Genomic DNA, 17,378 nt, shown 5'->3' on the forward strand with positions numbered 1-17,378 from the left:
CATTTACGTTATTATGGAGTCACTCCTTTATTTTGTCCCGTAGTTCTCTCTCTCTCTCTCTCTCTCTCTCTCTCTCTCTCTCTCTCTCTCTCTCTCTCTCTCTGTTTTAACTTTTTAAAATCGAGATGAAATCATGGTTCTGGCATGTTAGTGGGTGCAGAACGAGCACAGATTTTTAGTCCTCACAGCATTGTTGGGTTTTTAAACACTTGCTATTTGTTAGACAAAGCTGCAGGATTGGTTCACCTTAAACTTGTACATTTAGATATCTCATTTTGTACAGTTTGCGTATTATTTTATACTCATTCTCCAGCTTCATTTCTCTTTACATTAAATTTTTATGGCATTTGTCAGACGCCCTGCTCCAGCGTGACTTGCGGTTATCTCAGTTATACAGCTGAGCAATTAAGGGTTAGGGGCTTTGCTCAAGGCTAAATCTGGACGCTTGTTGTTGCTGGGATTTGAAGCCATGACCTTTTGATCAGAAGTCCAACGTCTTATCCACTGAATTACCTCTTCCCTACTGAAATCTGTTTGCGGTTTGCTTTTGTGTACGTGGCTACCCGGGTTATTTTGGGTTAAAACAATGCTTGATTAGAGAGCAAACAGTTTAGAGTGAAACTGAAAGACTTTGTATGTGCGTGACTTTGTATTTGTTCTTAAGATACAAAGGAGGTGAGAGCTTAGTGTTTAAGGCATTGAACTTTGGATTCAAAGGTAATGATTTCAAATCTCAGCCACACTATGCTGCCACTTCAGGGGTCCTGAAAAAGGTTCTTAAACCCATAGCTGCTCAGTTGTATGAATGAGATAAATGTAAGTCGCCTTCACGTCTGTTAAATGCTGTAAATGTAACCAAGTCATTTCTCGGAGCTGCCTGTATTTACTGGAACTGCTTTGGGACGTTTCACTGTGTCTCTCACATCACTAGACCACGTTTACCACATGAAATTCCACTTCCTAGTCTGTAACACTACTTCAAATATGAAAGGAGAGTTTTACTGGGAAACACGTTTGAGGGGAATACACATTTTGATGTGTGTTCGCTAGCGGGCTAGTTCACTTTAAAAAAAGTAAATGAGCTTTGTTTTGGATCTGTTCTCAACAGAAAAGGAAAAATTTATTTTGTAAAAAAAAAAATATGTTGCAAAATTAATGTTTAAGTTTACAACATAGTGCAATATTAAAAATTATATCTGTATAAATTTATATTTGCTGCTACAACAGCGAGCATTAACAGCAATAACATCTTCAGCAGTTTGAGCTACAGGAGCTCATCTGTTGGATCGGATCGGACCGCACTGTCCAGCCTTCGCTCCTCACGTGCATCACTGAGCCTCGGCCGCCCACGACTCTGGTTCACCGCTGTTCCTTCCTTTGAGCACTTTTGATAGATACTGACCACTGCAGAACAGCTCACAAGAGCTGCAATATTGTAGAAGCTCTGACCCAGTCGTCTAGACGTCACAATTTGGCTCTTGTCAAACTCGTTTAAATCCTTACACTCGCTCATTTTTCCTTCCTTAACACCAACTTTTAGGAAAAAATGTTCACTTGTTGCCTAATATACACCACCTACTAACAGGTGCCTGAGAAAGAGATAGAAAAAGATAATCAGTGTTATTCATGTCACCACTCTTAATGTTATAATGCCATAATATTATACCCTGTTGGTGTCAGCAATTTCAAAACAACCCTCACATTTTAGGAACCATTGTAGTAGATCTTCTAAATGGACAATACTATAGAAATAAAAATTGGATACATTTTAGTGTAGTCAATGTGTAGTTTGTATAGCAGTACAGATTTACTGCCCTCTAAAAATAATTTAACATACAGCCATTACAGTCATTTTTTTACTGACAGCCCTAATATAGAGTGATATACACACACACACACACACACACACACACACACACACACGTGTGTATGTGTATATATATATATATATATATATATATATATATATATATATATATATATATATATATATATATATATAGAAGCCCAGTAATGTATAAAATTTAATTAGCCACAAACATGGCCACTGTTGTAGACTCATCGGATACCAAAGATATTGGCAGTTCAGTTTATTGTAAAAGGTTTATTACTCTTGGATGGGAACTTGTGTACACTGCTTACTGAGATGCTTTGGTGCTGGCTTGGCAGTGTTTCACATGACCTGAAAGAAGACCCTTAGCCCATATTAGCCTATAGGTATAATAGTGTTTTCTTTTTTCTTTCTCATTCTCTTCCTGTAGGAATCTGCTGTATGTATATCCTCAGAGTCTTAACTTCAGCAGCAGACAGGGTTCTGTACGGAACATTGCAGTTAAGGTGCAGTTCATGGCTGGAGAGGACCACAACCAAGCCATGCCTGTGAGTCCACACACACACACACACACACACACACACACACACACAATGATGCTTCTTCTGTAAGATGATGATTATGCTGATTGTCCTGACACTCTTTCAATGCTTTTGGATGAAATTCACTTTAAAGGCTTACTGTCAACAGCGACTATTGAACTTCAATCAAATCAAATTTTATTCGTCACATACACATACATACAGGGTACGACATGCAGTAAAATGCTTAGTTTCACTTGTCTGATATTTTGTTTTTGTTCAAACATGCCAGTTCACAGAGAACACTGGAGGAGTCGGGCATTGTTTGGAGCACGTAGCAACTACGTGACGTACCCACTATAAATCAACTTTACTTGTGAACAGAGTTTTGGCTCTGCTAAAAAAGAGCAAACAAAGTTTGCACACAGGACCTCTGAGTGCTAGCCAAGGAGATGTGCTCTCACGTAGAGAACCCTGCCTGTATGCTCGCGTCACTGCTCCATGGTTCATGGATGCTGTTTTTTTTCTTTGTTTTTCTTTTCTTTCCTGCTGGTTTAACAAGGCTTGTGATTTACGTATTATATTTCTACATAAGAGCCAAGCATTGCATATAACCATATTCTCTCTGAGACATGTCAAGGTCTCCCCATAAAACCCTTTTACATGCATTTTTATATGTTCTAAAGTTTTAACAGTGTCATCTGAACCTGAACGAATAGAAATGTCTGGGATTTGACACCAGACAAATGTAAATAAAAAAAACACAACGTTTCTGAATAGGAGCTCTAGCTTGTTTTCGCTTCTGATCAGTCAAAGCTAAGGTTAAAGAATAGCAGAATTAATCATGATGGCATTTGCTTTTTTAGTTTCAAAAAGTTTGTGTGATTTGTACCTGATGTGATTTAATAAATGTGCTGCTTCCAGTGTTAAGGGACTTAATGATTCATTTTTTCCCTGAAACAGGTCATATTTGGAAAATCCAGCTGTGCAGAGTTCTACAAAGAGGCGTACACACCAGTGATCTACCACAACAAGTAAGAACGGTCCCTCAAGCTGAACGACTGACGAAACGGGCACTGGATTGCTTACACACTTCACACAGTGTTCACACTTTCTTTTCTCAGGTCTCCTGAATTCTACGAGGAGGTGAAGATGAAAATTCCTGCTAACCTCACTGATAACCACCACCTGCTGTTCACCTTTTACCACATCAGTTGTCAGCCCAAGCAGAACACACTGCTCGAAACTCCTGTGGGCTACACTGTAAGAGCTCGGTCTTTTCAAGATTATCCCGCATTAGTTATCTTCCCATGACCACACTTCCTACTGTAGCTCTCTGTATTCATTTCATCCTCCGGATATGAACATGCATGCATGTATTTTGAAAATAGAATGGACTTCCCTGACATATTGATGTACTTTGGATGTTATAGGTGCATCAATTTTTATATGATACAGGGTTTCCTCAGGGTCTTAAAAAGTCTAAAATCTAATAATCTAAATTTTAGGAATAAAAAAGCCCTAAATTCGCTATTTTATGTCTTAAATAATTATAAACCGGTCTCAATTTTCTGATGTCCATATAACGCAGTCTCTAAAGCTCATTGAAGCACTTTAGAATGTTTATTTGTTTGTTAATTCCTTGTTTTTTAACGAGTACAAATGAGACCAACATGCACACGCAAATCTCTCTTGGAATGTACCACAGACGTCAAATTGATTTTATTTTTTTTAGCTATGGGGAAGTGCAAGTTTAACAACACCTGGCTTGACAAAATGAAATTTAGGGCTGTGTTTGTGTGTTTTAATGTTGTGAAAAATGTCTTAAAAAGTCTTGCATTTGATTTGGTGAAACCTGCAGAAACATTGATGATAAGGTTAAGAAATGTGACTTTTCCCCCCGCAGTGGATTCCTCTGATGCAGCATGGGCGTCTGCGCACTGGATTGTTCAGTCTGCCTGTGTCTGTGGAGAAACCCCCAGCCAGCTATTCGGTCCTCACCCCTGATGTAGGTCTTCTGCTTCATCATCAGTCATTTTTATCACTGGTCTGAATGTAAGTATGTGTGAGTTCATATGTATGTATTGGTGGTTGATTGTGTGTGTGTGTGTTTAGGTCCAGCTTCCAGGAATGAAGTGGGTGGACAATCATAAAGGAGTGTTCAATGTAGAGGTGACAGCTGCTTCATCTGTCCACACTCAGGTATGAAATAAAAAAAACATTAGGGATGCAGCTATCGATTATTTTAGTAATGGAGTATTATAGCGATTAGTCCATCGATTAATCGAGTAATCAAAGAGTAATACTAAATATACAAGACAAAATAAATTTTTGTTTTCCTTTTTTTTTTTTTTTTTTTTTTTTTTTAACACATTTTTATTGCTGACAATGCAATCTGTAAAAACTAAACTCATTTAGTGCAGTCTGTTAGCACAAGTCAAGTGGCTTTTATTGTCATTTTCACTATACACAGTGGTACACAGTACACAGTAAAAACGAAACAACGTTCCTCCGAAACCCTGGTGCTACACTAAACAACAAACAACATAAAGTGCATCGAGTGCAGCCTGGTGCAAACAGTGCAAACAAAAGAACAGTACAGACAGACAGAGTGCAGACAGACAACACAAGACAAGACAAAAGACATTGCCTCAAAATGCAATTAGAAATATGTACATCTAAAAATGATAAATAAAAATATAAAAAAATAATTTTCAAATTACTTTAAAAAAGGGTAAACACAATGAAAGGTGTTTCCTTCGTTTTAGTTTTAAATGATCCCTTTTTTTTTGGCCTGGATCTTCTCCCCGTTTCTCCATTTTTCATTCTGCAGCGTCTTGTGTTTACCTGACCAGAGCGGTCCAAATTTTAGCGGGTGATGCGTCAGTAATAATGGTCCGTGGGGAAACACAGTGCTTTGTGTGTAGTTAACCGGACTAAACGAAAATTTGTATTTGAAAAGTTACTCGAGGAATCGTTTCAGCCCTAAAACATATGCTTTTTTTCCATAAACAAGGTCTCTGATGAATCAAACCTGGTATTTGATTAATCCGTATGTTTGCCTTTTGCGTAGGACCCGTACCTGGATAAGTTCTTCACCCTGGTGTATGTTTTAGAGGAGTACTCGTTCCCGTTCCGACTGAAGGATGTGATCATCACCGAGGCCAACGTAGAGGCTGAACTAAAAGCCACTATGGCAGCCCTGAAGGGAGCACTGTTGGATACTTGCGTACGCTTCCTGCACCAGCTGCTGAACAAGCTCATCCTACTCATCGTCCACCCTCCTGTCATTGCCGGACAAATTGGTGTGCACTCTTTTAATCCTTTGAACCTCTTTGCACTTTATCACTTCCTCTTCCTAAACCCTTTCTGTCTTGTAACTTCTTTACAGTTAACTTGGGTCGTGCAGCTTTCGAGGCCATGGCGCTCTTGGTCAATCAAATTCATAAGAATCTGGAAGGGAACCAAGATCAGCATGGCCGCAACAGTCTCCTGGCCTCTTATATCCATTTCTGCTTCCATCTGCCCACCACTGAGCCTGTGCCCCCCCCTACTGGTGAGCCATCTGACTGAACTGTGTCAGGACACTTTACTGTAGATTTATTGCCTTTAAAGGAAAGCATGGCTAATGTTACATAGATATACATGGGGTTGTATATCTGAGTGGATAGCCCTTATTTGATCACATGGCTTTGCCAAGTTTCAACATTTTTTTTTAACCTTGACCCCAGTTCAAGCTAATAGATGCAGTCATTGTGTAAGCAGTGTTCACAGCTGCAGCAGTGTTTTTAAATATGTCCTGAAACTAACTCATGGAGTAGTCCTACACAAATAAACATATGTTGAGAAAGCTAAATAAGACATGTTTTGAAACGAGAAATGCTATGTTTAACACTCCACACAGTGAGTGGATCTTCTTATGAGCTTCCGATCCAATACGCAACACTGTCACGGGCAACGGCCCGTCCCAGCAGTCTGCTCCTGTCCCGCTCCAAAAGCATCAGCAACTCTAATCCCGACCTGGCATCCACACCTACCTCACCCGATGATGAAGTGCAGAGGATCATCGGCAGCAAGGTGGGCCTTTTTCCCTGTTCTCGCATTAGCCCCCTTTGAAACGTTCTGATTACGTTCATAACTCAGCATTGTTATTTTAGGAGTGTACATTTAAGGTGCCCTTGTCATTTTTTCCTGTGCAAAGTCGACAGCTCCAGCCCTCCCATTGCTTTTCCTGTTTACGCTGGATAAAAGGAGCAGGCTCTTCCTGTACTGAATGGGGTTGAGTCGCTTCCTTTCTGGGACTGTGCTTTGCTTAGCTACAGATTTGATTACTTACCCTCCGCTCTGAGTGTCTCCTAAATCTAGGAATCTCCTAAATCTAAATCTCCTAAGCCTGTGTTTTTCCATCCCCATAATTATGAGTATCTATCTGACCGTGTCTCCTGTGCTGCTGTGTGTTTGTGTTTGTGATTGATGAATAAGCAGGGAATAGACCGCTCTCATTCCTGGGTAAACTCAGCTTACGCTCCTGGGGGCTCCAGAGCTGTGGTCCGTCGGAACCCAAACTCCAGCTGTGAGCTTAAGCAGGTGCTGATACCTACCCCAGACGCGAGTATCACCCCACTATTGTCCTATTAAAAGCTAATACCCCATTACTGCCCACTATTCTCCTGTTATACCCAATTATCACTCCATCATTGTCCTACTAATAACTTATCTCCCATTATTGCCCACTGTTCACCTATCATACCCAATTATTACCCCAGCATTGTCCTACTAATAACTTATCTCCCGTTATTGCCCACTCTTCTCCTATGACCAATCACCCTTCTATTATCCTTTTAATACCTTATTCTCTAAAAATCCTTTACCCAATTTACATCCTACTGCTTCATAAGCAATACCCCAATATGAGACCCTTTTATTCCTACCCTATACACTTTTTTTTTTTTTTTTTTTATCCCTTACTAAAATGTGTGTGTGTGTGTGTGTGTGTGAGGGTATGGGTGGGTATGGGTGTCTCCATGTCAAACAAAATCAACTCTTTTTCATCACATGTCCATCTTCTCGTGCCTATTCTATCTTTCAATGCTTTTTCTTGAATTGAATTGAAACATGTGTTAGTGAAGTCTTACATCAGACGGTAGTCACAATCTATATCTGCTCACGTTCAAAGCGTGTGAGGGTAAAATGTTAATGCAATTGTTAATGCATAATTGTTTTCTTAAGTTTAGCTGCTCATCATTAGGAACCAATCATATGATGAACCCATCATAGAAGTATCTCCACTAACCTTTAGTAGTTGGAAGTAGATATTTGGATCAGCAGCCCCTGTGCTAATCTTGTCTTTCTCTTTTCGATATTTGTGTTCAGGGTTCCTATGATTCTTGAAAGTACTTGAATTTCAGACACTTGAATTCAAGGCCTGGAAAGCCCTTGAAAAAACAAGTCCTTGAAAGTGCTTGAATTAAATTTAAAGTAGGATCGTGCTTTAATCTGGTCAGGAAATGTTTGTTAGGGTACAATGAAATGCTTGTCGGAGAGCTGAACATGATCATGTGAAAATGAATATTTTTTTGGTTTTTAAAACATTATATTGCTAGCAGTGATCAAGGGTTTTCCAATGAGGTGCACATTTGAGCGGTGAGACTTTTAAAAGGGACATTCTTATAATAATAAGTGTGAACACCGTATTAATTAAGCATATTATATACAGTCAAGCAGAAGAGCCCAAAATATAGATGTAATGTATGCTTTGAGTTTATATTCTGTATATAATGTATACTGAATTTGATCACTGACTTTAATGCGTAACATTTTCATCATAACTGTTTTGTACAGGCATAAAACGTTTGCATTGTTTATATATATATATATATATATATATATATATATATATATATATATATATATATATATATATATATATATTTCATTTTTAGTATCTCAAACTTTTCCAAGCAGCATTCGGAATAAATGGTGCTTTAGAAAGTCCTTGAATTCTGTGTTAATAAACGTGTGGGAACCCTGTTTGTTTACCAAGTTTTCCTCAGTTCATCCGGTGCATGCACTTCCTTTTATCATTTCCATTTTTTTCCTTTTACTGTCCTCATCGTCCTCACGCTCATTCACCATGGCCACTGCAGCAGGCCAGTGAACGGGCTGCTAACCGCATGTCAGCGTTCGTCGGGAGCACCTCCTTACTCGCACCACCCTTGAAACAAATGCCCAGGAAGGTAACAATCACATTTCGTTTTCTTTCATATCTTTTGTTCATCTCATCATTTCTTTCATGTCACTGAGTGGAAGTGTGGACTGAGACTGAGAGGGTATGTACTGTATGTGTGTATGTGGGGAGGATGGATGGATTTGTTGTACATATGCAGTGTGTGTCTCTGTTAATTAGTGTTCTGTCTCTGCCTAGTTGTTGCATGAGGAGCTGGCATTGCAATGGGTAGTGAGTACCAGCGTAGTGAGAGAAGCAGCGCTGCAGCAAGCATGGTTTTTCTTCCAGCTCATGGTATGTGTCTTTCTCTTTCTTTCTCTCTCACTCACACATCTGCTCTCCAAAGGCAAAGACCAATTTTTAGAATTAGTGTTAAAGAAAATCACCAGTAATTTGGCCTGTTCATCATGTCGCACAGAGATTTTACCGATTAACCAGCACGCTGGAAGCCGAAAGCCGGAAAAACTATCGGTATGGATTTTTGCCGATAGTTCCAGCAATCAACTATCGGCAAAAACCCATAAAGATTTTCCCGGCTTTTATCGATTGCTGGCGCGGTTTCAGAAGGTCCGCTGTGCTAATAAGAGGAGCCTCTAGAGACGAATCACTGATTTGTTTGTTTTTGCGTGCTGCACGGAAAACGCTATATTATATGTATCACTTAAACTTTATTGTTTATTAAAGTTTATTAATTAATAATTTTTTATTGGAAAGTACGATCTAACCTAGCAATCGGTAAAATCCACTGTCGCTCGACCTCTAATTAGAAATGCTACAGAAATCAACGTATTTCAATTTGATTATTTTTCTCTCTTGTCTCTCAGGGGAAGAGTATGGCTCATCACCTCTTCCTTACATCTAAGCTGGACGTGCCGAGACGTCAGCGTTTTCCTGACCGATTTGTGGACGACATTGCTGCCTTGGTATGCGCCATCAGTGCAGACATAGCCAGCCGACACCAAAAGGTAAAGTTAACGGACAAGATTTTACATTTAGGATCTCATTTCCAAGCCGAGTTGAATAATTAAGCAAGGATATACTTGACACTCAGTAAGTGTGCGCGCACGTCTGTGTGGATTTCTTTCAGGATGTCGAGCTCGTGGAAAGATTAAACAACAGCCTGGCCTTCTTCCTCAATGATCTGCTGTCTCTTCTTGACCGGGGATTTGTGTTTAATCTCATTCGCACCTATTACAAACAGGTGCAAGAATGCACACTACTTTCACTTTTGCATTCTTATTGTCGATATATTTAAATGTGACTTTGTGTACGTGTTGCTGTGTTCGGTTAGATTTCCAACAAACTGCACACAACACAGAACCCAAGCTCTCTGGTGGCTCTGAGGCTGGACTTCATGCGTATAGTATGCAGTCATGAGCACTACGTCACCCTGAACCTGCCATGTGCCACCTTCAGCCCTCCATCTTCTCCATCACCTTCAACCTCTTCCACCACCTCACAGGTATTAAAACACACTCGTTTACCCTGTGTTTGCATTAGCCAGCGAAGTGCAGTGATTGACATGGAGCCGTCATAGTGTTTGGGAAGGATTGACAGATTTCTAACATTTAAATTGATTGATAGATTCTAAAACTAAAAAGGTCATGTTTGAAAAAAGGATGTGATTATTACCTTTAAATAATACTTATAACTACTTTATAATATTTTAATATATATATAAATATATAGTTTTATAAATACATATAAAGCTATTTTTGCATTTTGCAAGGATTTTACATTCTACTTTTGTCTGATGTTTAACCTGAACAGATTTAACTGGTGGATTAATGCAAAAATGTGAATAGATAAATATTGTCTTTTTCTTAAAGAATTGTAGAGGACAATATATTATCTCATATTTCATTATAGATAATTAATTACATCTATAAAAAGGTGCAATTAAACTTTTATTAATTATATAAGTTGTCATTTATTCATACATCCTTATATTTGTCAAGTTGGAAAAGAATCGTAAGTCTAAGACATCTGAAATGCTTTTTTAAATAAATGGAAATCATATCACGATTAATCGCACAATATATATATAAAACACTCTAATTAACATGGCAAATATTAATGCTTTATGCAAATATATGTGTATTATTAGTGAATCCATACTAAACATAGAGCATGAAGACAAAATATTCTTGTAAATGTTTTAAAGTAATTATGGTGTTTAAAATGACCTACATCATCACAACACCAAACAGATCTTTTGCTATGTTTCCACACGGACTGCGTTAATTGCCGGATGTGTGCGTCATGGCGGATTTTGGTGTTTGATTTGAGACTTGGCGCATCAGTAAAACAAATGTTTACTGATTAATTAACTAAAAATTAATTATCTTTCGATTTTTTTTATTTTTTATTATTTTATATCTGAGTAAAGAAAGGACGTTGTGAATAAATGTGTGTCGCGTTGAAGGTTTTAATTTCGCTTCTTTTATATTTATTTATTTATATGTTTGATAAAAATGGTCAAACAGAAATGCACGCTGCATTAATCGCTCGTTAATAAAATCAGTGCCGTTAAAATGAATTTGCATTAACTCGTAAATTTCGACATGTATATTTATCAGGGCTGCAGCTGATCAATTATTTTAGTAATCAAGTATTCTACTGATTATTCTATCGATTTTCTTTATTAAAGAAAAATACTAAATATAAAAAAAGAAAATTAGACGGGTCTCTTAAAATGAACAAGTAATATGTTTCTTTTTTTTTTTTTTTAATTGAAATTTTATTTGCTGAAAATGCACACAAGAAAATCTGTGAAAACTAAACACATTTCGTGCATTTAATTGCCACATTATATCAAAATACAAATATATAAAAAAAGATCATACATAAAAATATGAAACTCAATTTCAAAATAGTCTAAATAAAAGTTAAACGCACAGTACAGTGTTTTCTTTATGTTTAAGTTGGAAATGATCCCAAACTTTGGAAACTGTTGTTTTTTTTGGTCTAAATCGTCTCTGCCCCTCACTGTTTTCTCCCAAATAACTCAAAGAATTGCTTCAGCCCTGTGTGTGTGTGTGTGTGCGCGTGCGTGTGTGTGCGCGTGCGTGTGTGTGCGCGTGCGTGTGTGTGCGCGTGCGTGTGTGTGCGCGTGCGTGCGTGCGTGCGCGTGCGTGTGTGTGGCGTGCGTGTGTGTGCGCGTGCGTGTGTGTGCGTGTGTGTGTGTGCGCGTGCGTGTGTGTGTGTGTGTGTGTGTATATATAATATACATATAGCTTAGTTATGAGCTATATGCTGGGAAGGGTGCAGTGTTATTGTGTTGTTTAGAATGGAAGTGATGAAGGGAAGTGGGTTGGAGCATTGTCTCGTTCAGTAGTTACTCGCTGGATCTTGCAATGTGTCTTCAATAGAAAGAGGTGGAATGGTGTAGTGTAGGAATACGGTAGGTGGGAAGGTTTGGCCGATTTTACAAATTTTGTCAACGAATGTGGCAGTAGTTTGGGATCAGGGTGAAGAAGCTGAGCAGTGAAAAAAAAGCCTGCAGATTAGGTGACGGGACCTCAAAACCCGCTAGATGCTTTTTATTTACACTAAACATAAAAAGGGTTTTAACAAAAATGTTGTGAAGAAAGACCTGGCCCCCTACAAAAACAAGTTTGGGAATGCTTGGTTTAGTGGGTATTTAAGTTTCTCCTGTTGTTTTGACAGATTATGAACCTTTCCATCATTGCTGTTCCTCCTTTTACATGTTTCCAGAGTTCAGCATTCTCATGTCCGGTGCAGGACCAGGGTGTAGTCAGTATGTTCGAGCTGTCAGTGCCCTTTCGCCAGCAGCATTTCCTGTCTGGCTTACTGCTGTGTGAGCTTGCCCTTATCCTGGAACCTGATGGAGAAGGGTAAGACACGTGCACACACACACAGACACACGTCACGTGCCACGCATCACGCTAACCTAATTGACTGTCACTCCAGCAGCATGTTCTTCCTACACAAGAAGGCGATCAGTTCGCTGCACTCGCTCCTGTGCAGTCATGACTCAGACCCACGCTACACTGACCCACAGGTCCGAGCCCACATTGCTCAGCTCTACCTGCCACTCATTCCTGTAGTCATGGAGGCACTTTCCCAACTCTATGATTTCACCGGTAAGGCAAACAAAGAATACTTTATGCTTTTTTTTTTTTTTGGTTTGAATGTTGAATATTTATTAGATGATAGTATCTACTATAGTAACTGTCTTTTGAGTCGTTTCTACAAGTTTTTCTTTATTTGTTTTGTTGTTAATTAATCCTACCTGTAGACCCGTCACCTCAGCGTGTGCGCCACGCTTCTGCAGTGTTGGACGACGGTGATCCAGAGAACAGCACTATTAGTTCTTCGCTTGCTATGGCGATAGCCGGCTCACCGATCCCGTATTCCAAAGTCAGTCCTTTCACACTACCTCCATTGGTGAGCATTGGTGAAGTAGATAAAACTTTAAGGTTTATGGGAAATACATGTATTTTATGGTTTTGTATTTATTTAGTTGTCTGTCACAAACAACGCACCAATTTACAAGGTACATTCTTAAAAAAAAAATTTACCACCTGCAGTACTACGCTCTACCACTAGATGGCTTATCCAGGGTTTCTTGTTTTTCATGTGACCTCAGTTCCACAATATTCTGTTAATGAGTTAATGAGTCTGTGCATTTCTCTTTGAGGGTGTGTAAGAGCATCCTGTGTGACTGTTTTAACATGTCCCTATGGCCTAAGATATTGACTGCCATTAATTGCTTGTATATAAGCTGGTATCTATACAATGTACGCCTGTTAAATGTTTACATGTTACATGCGTATAGGCGGCCCGTCAGTGCAGCGTGCTCTCTGCCGAGTGCAGTAGGACACTTCTGGTGTGTGTTCTGTGGGTGTTGAAGAATGCTGATGCAGGCTTGTTAGAGCGCTGGCTCTCCGATCTGTCTGTGCTGCACATCAACAGACTACTCGACCTTCTCCACCTCGCCATCTCCTGCTTCGAGTACAAGGTACTGCACCAGGGACTTGATATATGAAAGTCTAAGAGCAATTTTTTTATAAGCATGTAATTTGTTTGGTGGGTTTGCTTCATGTGTATCTGAGCACAGGGGAGGAAAGCTCTGGAGCGGATCAACAGCCTGACCTTTAAAAAGTCCCAAGACATGAAAGCTCGCCTGGAGGAAGCCATACTAGGAACTATTGGTGCCCGTCAGGAGATGGTCCGCCGCTGTCGAGGTAAATCTAGAAGTTGTTTTGTGGGTAAAATGATCGAGGATGTTTAACATGTTAGCTTGCAAATGATAACATACCTGGTTATTTGGTAGCATCAGTAAGGTATCACTATGGGACATGAACGTTGTTGCTATCTCCCCAAAGCAATATGCCATTCTACCAGGTTAGATCACAAGTCCACTTTCAAAGATTTTAATTTCAGCATCCCATTATGAAATATCGCAACTTCCAAATTGCTGAATGAGCGTAAGTGGAAGAATTCTACCCATGTGCAATAAGTATGCATTCTTATGTGGCTTTTTGAAAGTGTACTATAATATAGTAATATATTATAATATAATATAATAATAAGCAGCTTCAATTCTAAGAGCTTTTTATCTGTTGCACTTTGCAACAGATTTGGCAACAAGCTCTCGGTACGTGGCCTTGATTTATACAATGGAAAGTTCTTACTAAAAGCGGCACTGTTGTGTGCTCAGCTGGAGCTCTTCTGAGTGTGGTCAAGGTTGCACTGCCATTAAGGTTTTTACTAGAGGAAAGTTGGATAAATCCACTACCTTTCATGTCGACCCAGACAAAATGGACCTTGCCTGGACATGTTTCCTTCTAGCTCGCTTATCAGAAAATGTTTTGCTTCATTAATGAATGCCATTTCAGGAAGACTGCTAGCAGTCTGGACACATTTTTTTTTCTGCAGCCTTTTTGGCCTGTAAACATTGAAGTTTCCATTTACTCAACATTTTACAGGTCCAGGCTGAGTTGCGGTGACCCATCTACACCGCCACTCTCACTTCTAAAGACCACAGACTTTACAGCCTGTTTGGAGGGTATAAAGGGCTCACTGTCAACCTCATCATCATAAGTGAGGACAACTGACTCATCCACTGAGTCAGATTTGTCTGTGGTTGCAGAGCATACAGCCACAAAGCTGTCAACCATCTCCCATAGCAACAGTAATAAGACAGCGTTGAGCTAGCTCTGTCAGGAACAGCCAGTTTCCTCAAGCAACCCAATGGGTCTTGTGACGTCAGGCTAGCTTGGGTGCTAACTCTTAAGAGGAGTGTTGACATAAATACAGGGATGAAAATGTATCTGAGATTCTTGCATTCTGTATTCTAGAAGAATGTCTATGCTTATTTTTTTGCTCTTTTTCCATTTCGAGGTGAGGTTCCCCCATGTATATTTAACTTACCCCCATCATGCCATTTGTCTGAACTATACTTCTCAAAGCAAAAATTGGTTTTTCGACCAATTAGATGACGTTGTGCTAAGGGGTATAAATTGGGAAGAAGCCCTGCCTCTGACCGACACGTCTTTTGCCAAGTCCAGCTTGGCGTAATATTGTTTGGCTAATGGGTTTTTACTTGTGAAGGGAAAACACAGAGGTGTGTGTCCAAAAATAATGTACTGAATCACAAGCTTGAAATGAACGTGTCGAACTGTGTTTTATACAGAAAGAAGCCCATATGGTGGCCAGGAGAATGTACGATGGAGGAAGAATGTCACTCACTGGCGGCAGAATGCAGACAGAGTTGACAAGTGAGTCTTTTTTCATTGTTTGTACCTCTGCAGATTCAGGATGAAAACCATTTTATTTAGGTTGATGTGATAATTAGAAGTGAGACAATCAGTTTTTATTTATTTATTTATTATACGTTTTCATAAACCTAATTGCGTGTGTGTGTGTGTGTGTGCAGGACAAAAGCAGAGATGGAGCAGGAGTCAGTGGTGGATGGAAACTTGGCAACCGAAGCTTCCTTAATAGTCTTGGACACTTTGGAGATTATTGTCAAAGTAAAGCTCTGCTTTTGCTTCTTGCTGCTTCTGGGTATATAATTATAAGTATTACAAATTCGGACGTGAATGTCTAACCCCAAAAAATGCATTTTACTGTGCCTCAGACTGTAGTGCTGTCCGAGCAGAAAGAGAGTGTGCTAGTTGGAGTGCTGAGAGTACTTCTTCACAGCATGGCTGGCAACCAGAGCGCCCTTTTTCTGCAACACTGCTTTACCACTCAGAGAGCGCTGGTCTTTAAGGTGTGTATGAGTGTGGTGTGTTGGTTAATTGTAAGTCTGTGTGTGTGTGTGTGTGTGTGTGTGTGTGTGTGTGTGTGTGTGTGTGTGTGTGAGGGGTTGTATTCGTGATTGTTAATGTAATGATATATAATGGGTATTTTCAAAGCATTTGTGGCATTCAAAGTAAATGAGTCATTTGTGCCAAACAACAGTGTTCACATATAAATAGTAGTTCTGTCTACAAAAAATCTGACACTTTTTAGATTTAAGATTCAAGAGTTTGTCATATGTTCAGTCTGTTACACCATTAAATGAAATTCTTACTCCTTGAATCCTCCAAGCAGCCATACATTTAGGACATAAGGAAAACGGACACAGACACAAGACATAAATTAGAAATGTACAAAGTTATGATTCAAATGCAAGAAACAGAAGTATAGAATAGAAAGGCCTGTACAACATCCTTTAGAGGTGGATTGGGTCCATGTTCTTACTCCCATTAGGAAATCTTTATAAGAAGTGATTCCCCACACCATTATAACACCACCACCAGCCTGGACTTGTGCATCTCCATGTCACAGCAAAAAAAGTTGAGATCTATTAAACCAAATGTTATTATCCATCATCATCATCATCATCATCATTTGACTTGTTTCGGCGAGTCTGTGCTCATTATAGCCTCAGATTCCTGTTCGTACGGACAGGAGTAGAACCTGACATGATTTTCTGGTGTTGTAGCCCATCTGCTCCAATGGTTAGAAATGCTTTTCTCCTGACCAGTGTTATGTGAGGAACCACTTTTATTGAAAGGCACTCCTGCCCACAGAACTGCTGCTCGTTTGGATTTTCTCTCCATTCTGAGTAAACTTTAGATCTATGTGAAAACCTCAGGAGTTCAGCAGTTTCTGAAAAACTCACACCAACCCATCTGGCACCAACAACCTCACTATGGTCAAAGTCACTGAGGTCACATTTTTTCCCCGATTCTGCTGTTTGATGTGAATATTAACTGAGGTTTTATTGGAACTGGAGCCACATGATTGGCTGATTGGATAATCCCCTGAATGGCATGTGATTGTAATAAAGTGGCATTTGAGCGTGTGTTAGATTTTCTAACAAATTGCCAAGAAAAACAATTCTGCTTTTTTTTTTAAAAGATTTAAAACGTAATAACTATTTATTATTAAAAAAAAAAGTTTTATGAAGCTATTTCGTTTGTTAATGAGGGCGAAGTGAAACAGTGGGTGTGCGAGGAATAATTTGTGATTCATCTGCTCTCTGTTTTGCAAATTAACAATGTGTGTGTGTGTGTGTGTGTGTGTGTGTGTGTGTGTGTGTGTGTGTGTGTGTGTGTGTGTGTGTGTAGTTTCCAGAGATGCTTTTTGAGGAGGATACAGAGCTGTGTGCCGATCTGTGTTTGCGGTTACTGCGTCACTGCAGCAGCAGTATCAGCTCTGTGCGCAGTCACGCCAGTGCTTCCCTCTACTTGCTCATGAGGCAAAACTATGAGATCGGAAATGTGAGATTCAAATCTATAGCACGAACGTGCATTCTTAAATTTGCGCGATTTTTATTCTT

At 39.4% G+C, this 17,378-nt stretch overlaps 1 protein-coding gene across 7 annotated transcripts in view; it reads left to right on the forward strand.

Annotated features, from left to right (window-relative positions):
- The window catches only part of LOC124376216 (dedicator of cytokinesis protein 7-like), a 50,372-nt gene that overhangs the window by 27,234 nt on the left and 5,760 nt on the right, over window positions 1-17,378 (forward strand). The window contains exons 15-37 of one of the 7 annotated variants that reach the window (XM_046835198.1): window positions 2,262-2,379; window positions 3,316-3,386; window positions 3,477-3,615; window positions 4,259-4,360; window positions 4,468-4,554; window positions 5,426-5,657; window positions 5,744-5,908; window positions 6,257-6,429; window positions 6,838-6,939; window positions 8,499-8,588; window positions 8,777-8,872; window positions 9,403-9,543; window positions 9,666-9,779; window positions 9,870-10,040; window positions 12,296-12,435; window positions 12,512-12,684; window positions 12,840-12,988; window positions 13,380-13,562; window positions 13,662-13,788; window positions 15,240-15,324; window positions 15,483-15,579; window positions 15,687-15,821; window positions 17,167-17,319. In XM_046835198.1, the coding sequence (XP_046691154.1) occupies window positions 2,262-2,379; window positions 3,316-3,386; window positions 3,477-3,615; window positions 4,259-4,360; window positions 4,468-4,554; window positions 5,426-5,657; window positions 5,744-5,908; window positions 6,257-6,429; window positions 6,838-6,939; window positions 8,499-8,588; window positions 8,777-8,872; window positions 9,403-9,543; window positions 9,666-9,779; window positions 9,870-10,040; window positions 12,296-12,435; window positions 12,512-12,684; window positions 12,840-12,988; window positions 13,380-13,562; window positions 13,662-13,788; window positions 15,240-15,324; window positions 15,483-15,579; window positions 15,687-15,821; window positions 17,167-17,319 (3,043 nt within the window). The remainder of the gene's footprint in view (window positions 1-2,261; window positions 2,380-3,315; window positions 3,387-3,476; window positions 3,616-4,258; window positions 4,361-4,467; window positions 4,555-5,425; window positions 5,658-5,743; window positions 5,909-6,256; window positions 6,430-6,837; window positions 6,940-8,498; window positions 8,589-8,776; window positions 8,873-9,402; window positions 9,544-9,665; window positions 9,780-9,869; window positions 10,041-12,295; window positions 12,436-12,511; window positions 12,685-12,839; window positions 12,989-13,379; window positions 13,563-13,661; window positions 13,789-15,239; window positions 15,325-15,482; window positions 15,580-15,686; window positions 15,822-17,166; window positions 17,320-17,378) is intronic. The other 6 variants (XM_046835199.1, XM_046835200.1, XM_046835201.1 and 3 more) reach the window with 6 other exon arrangements.

The sequence above is a fragment of the Silurus meridionalis genome, chromosome 22, assembly GCF_014805685.1.
Source record: "Silurus meridionalis isolate SWU-2019-XX chromosome 22, ASM1480568v1, whole genome shotgun sequence".
NCBI classification, from domain to species: Eukaryota; Metazoa; Chordata; class Actinopteri; order Siluriformes; family Siluridae; genus Silurus; species Silurus meridionalis.